Source organism: Cryptotermes secundus, unplaced genomic scaffold, assembly GCF_002891405.2.
Source record: "Cryptotermes secundus unplaced genomic scaffold, Csec_1.0 scaffold685, whole genome shotgun sequence".
In the NCBI taxonomy this organism is placed as follows: Eukaryota; Metazoa; Arthropoda; class Insecta; order Blattodea; family Kalotermitidae; genus Cryptotermes; species Cryptotermes secundus.
Window position 1 is genome coordinate 602,216 of NW_019734365.1, and position 8,167 is coordinate 610,382.

Genomic DNA, 8,167 nt, shown 5'->3' on the forward strand with positions numbered 1-8,167 from the left:
AGTAATACTGGCTCAGTGGGTTTATACCTCTTCCAAGACATAAAATAAAAATGATATACAGAGAAATATATGACAGCCTAACACTGAACTTTTAACTGATAAAGAAATATTAGACAATCCGACACTGACTTCCTGACTGATAATTCGTCACTGAAAACCAATCCTTGAATCCATCACCCTCCTTGAAGGCTCTGGAAGCACTCATATGCAAGCACCAATCAATATTTCCTCATCAGTTCTCAAAACAAAGCTGGGCTATATTTGGCTGACCAGGTCATAAACAGTCATATCTAAACGTAAATAGTATCGAAACCAGTACTGTTCAGAGCTACGGAATGAGCCACTGACATGACCTTACGTAGGTTTGTTTTGGTTTCAAACACAAGGTCAAACTGTCAGCACTCCCAAAGATAGTACATGTATATATATATATAACATTCGACCAACTCAGGGTGCTGCTTGCTGCATATATACATATATAGAACATTTGGCCATTAAAGGTTAACAAGAGCTGGGCATCAATTTTAACATTCCCACTTTCCTCACACACTAACAGTCTCTACTGGGGGTTTCACAGCATACAATACTGCCATCTCAGGCTCATTTATCTAAAGAATACCAGTTTTTTCTGAAGGATCCAGTCTCCCTAAAAATTACATAATATTCTATGTGTCAGCCACACCCCAATTTTGGAAGATAAATTTTTGTCAAAAATGTGTGACTTATATAAATACAGCAATATATGTTGTTTTATATATGCAGTGTTTTCTTATTTGTATAGTACATATCTATGATGGAAAAATTCTTTACTCAGGTGATATATTATGCATCCTGTACCTTGGCTTTGACATTCTCTCGATCAAGTTCTTTGTAATGACGTGCTAAATCCATATATCGCCCTTTGTACTTTGTATAGCGTGTCTGCACCTTACGATATGCTGTATACAGCTGTTCTTTACTGATCCTGTCTAATTGGTGTCCAAGCGAATCCTCCACTTCACTTGCAGACTCTAGATCAGACTGAAAATAAGTATGAATAGAATTACAGTATTTGTGTACTACTTCATGATTTGTAACCATCACCTTCTCTGTCAGGATTTAATTCATTTATTTATTCATCTATCTATATTTGCAACCATCTTATACATGAAGTTAATGCATATAGGTATTCTCACATCCATCTACCCACGTGATTCAGTTACAAAACAAATGAAGAGACTTTGATGAAATATGGTAATGAAGGGCATTTCAAAAGTTGTCATATGTCTTGCATCACACCAGTTTAATACGAGGATTGGAACTTTAATAGCGGCAACTATTTATTTACAACTGAGACAAAATAGATGCATGTTTCGAAGTTTTACTGTCCTTCAATGTAGTCACCAGCATTGTGTACAACCCGTTGCCAGTGATGTGGAAGTCGTAGGATACCTTTAGCAGCGCCTGTTGTGTTGAGAGTTCGAATGGAGCGGTCTACTGCCTGAAGAATCTCTGGAACGGTTCTGAAGCAAATGCCATGAAGTGGTTCCTTCATCCTAGGAATCAAGTCAAAGTCACAAAGGCTTAAGTCCAGGAAGTATGGTGGATGGTACAGCACTTCCCAGACCCATCGATTGAACAAACCAGCCACAGCTTGCGCTGCATGCGGCCGAACATTATCCTGCAAATTGATGGGTGGGTTCTGCAGAAAGTGTCGCCGCTTCTTTCTCAAAGCTGGTTGCAGGTTGTGTTCCAGAAATGAACAGTAATACTGCGCACTGACAGTCTGCTGTTGGGGAACAGTATGCGTTAGGATAACACCATCACAGTTGTACATGAGAATCACCATAACTTTCACATTGCTGGGGTTCTGACGAACTTTTGATTTTTGTGGTGACCCATAATGATGCCATTCGTTCGATTGGCGTTTCATTTGTTACTCGTACGATTTGGCCCATGTCTCATCCAGTGTAATGATATGACATAAGAAAGCCCCTCCTTCATGCTCATAGCGCTCCAAGTGGTTACGGGCAGCGTTGTATCGTAGCCATTTCTGCATTTCCATCAAATCATGCAGAACCCATCATGATGCAATTTTTTTCATGCCCAGGCATTCCTTCAGAATGTCAAGCACAGTTGTATGCACTAATCCTGTCTCTCGGGCCAGCTCATGATTGATATGGTGTCGATCACTCTCCAGTAATGCGGAAAGAGCACTTCTTCACTGACACTAGGACGACCTGGCCAATGCATGTCTGCCACATTTTGGCATCCCTTGTTGAAGGCTTTTACCCACCTTGCCACTGTTCTGTAAGGCAATGCAGATTCCCCACAAGCCTCTTGAAGACCTTGATGACACTGCCCTTCTGCACGGATTCTGACACATTCAAGCTCTATCCAACTCCACTGTTCCTGTTTCGAAAACATCGTGACAACAATACATTCGACCGCCAGCTAACACAAGGCTCTGTTCTTCTCATCACTGCACATGCGCATGATGTGGGCAGGGAGAGTCCATTTACTCTGAGGTAAGGTAGGTATGTAACTAACATGTGGTATAAGTGACATTATTTGGTTCTGTTGCATGGCGTCTCTACAGCAGTGTTGCCTCTATTAAAGTTCCAACCCTCGTAAAACCGTATTTTACATGAAGCTCAAATAAACTGGATTTTCTCAGAAAGAGGTGATGATGCAAAAACTTAGCTATGCCATGAAGTGTAAGTTATCACAACTGTCATGCCATTGCCACCATAACGATCCTAACTTCTACTTTAGAAATTAATTTTACATGGTAAAATACTTAAATATATGGAAAATATCTGACCCTATGCACTGATCAGCTTTCCAACACAGATCTGCATCTGTAATAAATAAATATCAAGGCCAATGTGATAAGCAAAACTGTGAAGGATGAATTTAAAAACTAGTGTGTATTTCACTGGACTCTCTCTTTGTTCTCTTATTTGCTAGCTGCTAGCTCAACTCAAAACTATGACTGTCAAATGTGATATTTATAAAATAAGTATATACTTAGAAATGGAAAAGATAGTGTAAAAAGTAGTGACATTTTATATTAAGCTACTATCCCAGGATTCACCTGGAAAGATTCCAGAGTTCTTCAGGAGTGTATTCACAATCTGAAGCCACAAACAGTGACCTTTTAATTTTTATATGCCTGAATTACTGTAAACTTAGGTCTACCTGTTTGTGATAAATAAAGATGATAAGGTTAAAAACACAGGTAGTCATTTCTATCACACCTGTAGGCTAAATGAATTCAACACTGATGATTCAAAGATGGGAAAAAGTGAGGATGCATCACTGGTGACTGAACTTGTTGAAGAATGGCGTGATCTTCCACCAGCAGAGGGTACTGGAGGAGATAGTGGAATGTCTCCATACAAGTCCACTGATTGGAATCCTCCACTCCTTGAAGGTGAGTTCTGAGGTGTTTCTAGAAAGCAGGAAGGAACATTTTAAGTTCTTACCGCAAGAAACATGATTTCACCCTTTACTCCTAGGACAGCAGAATACAGTAAAATGTAGTACAAGCTCATTTAAAATCAAATATCCAGAAAAGAAATGGGCTTACAGCACCACAGACTAATGTTTTAAATGTAATGATCAAAGGGTTAGAAGAATGTAACTGACATACTATTACAGGCACATTCTAAAAAACATATTTAATGCAACCAGTCACATTTCCAAAAAATATAAGTTAAATGTACTAGACACTTAACAAATTTCACTCACCCATAGTCTCGCAGTATGTTCGATACAAAATCTTTTACAGGCAATTTAAACACTTGGTGACTAAACACAATACATTTCATGGCACAAACATAACACTGTTCCTGTGCTTAAACACAAATTCATGAAGATCTATGGAAGAGCAGGAACAGAGTTCCACGCCTTCCCAACCTAGCATTAAAATGAGATGTCATGCCCCAGCTGCTTTACCCTTGTATTCTAGGGGAAATATTCTGAAATCACTGGATTACTGACTGAATAACTCCAAGGAGTAAAACCCTTCTTGAGGGCTAATACTCATTCAGCTACTCCAAAAAACTGCCCATCTCTCATGGAACTCAATGGTTCATTACCATGTTCACAAAAGTCTGTCAGTGATCCCTATCCTGAGCCAAACAAATCCAGTCAATACTACTCCACAATACTTCAAGTTCAAATTTAATATTATAATCTCAGTTATACCTAGGTCTTTCAAGTAGTTCCTTTCCTTCAGGATTTTCAACCAGATCTTTGTATGCATTTCCTTCTCTCCTCTCCTTGCCTGTGCATGCTATATGCTATGTCAATCTCATCTTCCTTAATTTGATCATTCTACTTATGTTCAGTGACCTCCTCTGTAGTCTAGTGGTCAGAGTTCCTGGCTACATATTTAGAGGTTCTGGGTTCGATTCCCGGCACTACCAGATTTTCTGAGAAGTAGTGGGTCTGGAATGGGGTCCACTCAGCCTTGTGAGGATAACTAAGGTGCTATTTCAAGGAAATAGGGGCTCCAGTCTAGAAAACTGAAATTAATGGCCATGGGGATCCATTGCACTGACCATGTGGCACCCTCTATCCGCAAAAGTTGGCACTAACTTCGCCGACAAGCGGCAGACGCTCAGCCGGCCTAAGGGTAGTTAGAAGAGTGACTGGACTAGAGACTGTCCGCACGTTATACATAGGTCATTTCAGAAATAATGCACACAATTTTTTGTTTACGTCCATGTTTATTTTTTTTAATATCTCTTTACAGTCCTTCAATAGTCCCCCTGCTTCTCAATGACTGAGTCCCAATGTGTGGGAAGCTTTATTATTCCATCCAGGACACCATCTTTGTTCATCTGTGAATGGCTCGGGTACCTGCGGCAGAAAGCTCTTCCAGAGAGGGAAAACGACAACCTTGCATAGGGTGTTTCAACTTTGGGAATAAGTTGAAGTCTGGTGGACTCATGTCCGGGCTGTAGGGAGCATGAGGAAACACCTCCCAACCGCACTGGCGCAGCATTTCTGTTACATTCCCGATGTGTGGGCGAGCGTTGTCATGGAAAATGATCGGCCCAGCCTCGAGCAACTGAGGTCAGTTTTTATGCTTTTTTCTGCACAGATTTTGCATAAAGTCACGATAATAAACTGCTGTCACTGGCGCAGCATTTCTGTTACATTCCCGATGTGTGGGTGAGCGTTGTCATGGAGAATGATCGGCCCAGCCTCGAGCAACTGAGGTCAGTTTTTATGCTTTTTTCTGCACAGATTTTGCATAAAGTCACGATAATAAACTGCTGTGACACTTTTCCTGCACAGAACTCTGTCTGTCAGATGATTCCTTGGTGATCGTAAGCAAAGATCGTCATTTGTTTGACCTTTGATTGAGATCGTCGAAAAAACGACTAGCCCAGTGAGAAACTTTACTACGGTCCACTGTTAACTCACCACAAACTTAACTTAAAGCACTGTGGATTTCTGTCTAGTTTCTTCCACGTAAAGTTTCGATTTTAATGTAAGACCTTTGATTTTCAACAGTCACAGTACCCGAGAACTGTGCAGGCTCCATTTCTAACTCACGTTATTTAAGAACAGAGTACATTATAAATGAAACAAAATAATGCGCGCTTCTTTCTCAAGCCCTGAACTGTAACTGACATGAGGCTCACTGTTGTTGTGTCCTCTAATCCGCAGTGTTGGCAACCTGTGCATTATTTATGAGATGACCCATGTATTATGCTTATTTCCAATCTTTGTTATCATATGGACTGATATTCTGGGGCAACTCAGTAAATGCAAAACTGATCTTTAAATTACAGAAGAGAGCTATAGGAGCTATGACTCAGATCCCAAAAACAACTAGTTGTAAACAAATTTTCAAATCATTACATATATTACCTCTACCATCTTTGTACATATATGAAACTCTAATATACACAAAATCCAATTTGAATGATTTCACAACAAACTCAAGATTACACTCATACAACACAAGGAAAAAAACAACTTGCACATCATCCCATGTAATACAAGCCTATGCAAGAACAACTTTAACAATGTAGGACTTCGACTGCTAAATCATCTGCCACAATATATTAAACAAATACCGGTACTATATAAGTTCAAAAACACCTTGAAAGCTCACCTACTCGATCATTGTTTTTATAAAGTGGATGAGTTTCTCTCTTGTGAGACAAACACTAATCAATTATAATCACATAATTCATGAATAGTCGGTTTTGGGAATCCCTACTGCGCAGTTTTCCTTTCTTTTTTCCAGCAACCAAGACAACACAGTCGGAGATGTACCTGAATGGGCTACTCTGGAGAGACTGCAGATACCAAGAAGCTGCACCAGGAAGGGAGAACAGATGTAATGAGATGTTGCAGTGTAGAGTCTACAATGAAACATTATACCAGTGCTATCACCAAATTTAACAATACAGGACTACAATAAATGATTCATTCGTTTTTAAAACGCTATATTTTCTGAAGTATTAAACATACAAATATGATTGATATATAAAAAGAACCGTAAGCTCACCAAGTTTGTATTGGAACATCAATGTTCATCACTACCTAAACAATGAACTTCGGCATCGCTGGATTGGGCGTGTTGGTGAGGATGACGTAGCTCTGTTCACTTGGCCCCCAGATCACCTGATCTAATGCCTTGTGACTTTTTCCTTTGGGGGTACATTAAGGATCGTGTTTACGTACCCCCACTGCCAAGAACACTAGTAGAGCTGAGGGAATGCATCGATGCTGCAGTGATGACCACTGACAGGATGACGCTACAAAATGTGTGGAACGAGCTCGACTACAGCCTGGACGTGTGTCATGTGACCCAAGGGGCACACGTAGAACATTTGTACAGTGTGAAGAAAACTTAGTGAGTTTATGGTTGTTTTTATATATCAATCATATTTGTACGTGTAATGCTTTGGAAAATATAGCGTTTTAAAAATGAATGAATCATTTATAGTAGCCCTGTATTATTTCTAAGGCCACGCCATAGCTTAAGCGGTTAGTCGCTGGCTTCCCACCTCTTAGGTCTAGTCAAGTGGGATTTGTGATGGATAAAGTGGCGCTGGGGCAGGTTTTCTCCAAGTACTTCGGTTTCCCCTGCCAATCCTCATTCCATCAAATTCTCCATAAGCATAATCATCGGTATGGGTACAATAGGACATATGGAGGCCAACGTGCCAAGGGGACCTAATATGGATTCCACCTCACACTATGCAAATTCTAACTATTGTAATCTACTGTAAACAATTAACTTTACTCTCTTATTGTAATCCGCCAATGTACAGCAACTGACTTGTCCTATATCATGTAACAATGATCTATAGAGACGAAATAAATAAATAAACTAAATAAATAGATGACAAAAAAAAAAAGTTGCAACGTGCAATAATGATCATGACCTATGTATTAAGAAGACCTAACAAAGTAAGCTTTTATTGTAAAAAATATTAATAAATATATTTTATAAAGATATAACTTGTAATTGTTGACAGTATTTAAGATTGATAAAAACTGTAAAGCTAATTTCCTGTAAGTGTCATGCCTCTGAGAGAGGAGCCAAAGGGGATGAAACACTTAAGGCTATAATTCTAATTTGGTCTGTTCTATTAAATGTGTTACACTGGATGACTTATTATTATAGTAATTACTAAAATTGTAATGGTCGTCACACACTGTAATAATTAACCTGTGTCCTTATCGTGCCCCACTTACCTTCACCCGCATCACCAATGCTAAAATGATCATTTGGGGTTCCTTCAACACTGGAACTATTTGATGGAGACACCACTGCCTAAAAAGTTTTAAAAACATTCTTATTAAATTATCCTTTAAAATGTTCGAAGGACCCGTCACATTAAAATTGGCTAACATGGTAACTATTTGACAACGTACATCACTATATGGTATCTGCAGTAAACGAACCTGGGCCAGTTGCTGGACAGACGCAGAGAGCTTCAAAGGAGACTGCTTTACTTCCTCCGCTATTTTGCTTTTAAGCTTTGCAAACATATTTACACAAGTTACAATTGATAACGTCGATGTTTACGTGGATGCTCTTCATTGTAACTGTGCTGCCTCCCATATCTGGTGGCACATTATTGAACTTAGCACTTCATAATGTTTATCTATTTCTCAGGAGATGTCACGTTAAGTATAAAGCAGGGGTGCA

The 8,167-nt window shown here is 39.4% G+C and overlaps 1 protein-coding gene across 1 annotated transcript in view; it reads right to left on the reverse strand.

Annotated features, from left to right (window-relative positions):
* The window catches only part of LOC111868906 (golgin subfamily A member 4), a 49,861-nt gene extending 41,769 nt beyond the window's left edge, over positions 1-8,092 (reverse strand). Inside the window, exons 1-4 of the mRNA XM_023859997.2 lie at positions 7,921-8,092; positions 7,711-7,789; positions 3,240-3,433; positions 838-1,020 (exon numbers count right to left, since the gene is read on the reverse strand). Of these exons, the coding sequence (XP_023715765.1) occupies positions 838-1,020; positions 3,240-3,433; positions 7,711-7,789; positions 7,921-8,007 (543 nt within the window). The 5' untranslated portion in view covers positions 8,008-8,092. The remainder of the gene's footprint in view (positions 1-837; positions 1,021-3,239; positions 3,434-7,710; positions 7,790-7,920) is intronic.
* Positions 8,093-8,167: the final 75 nt, after the last annotated feature.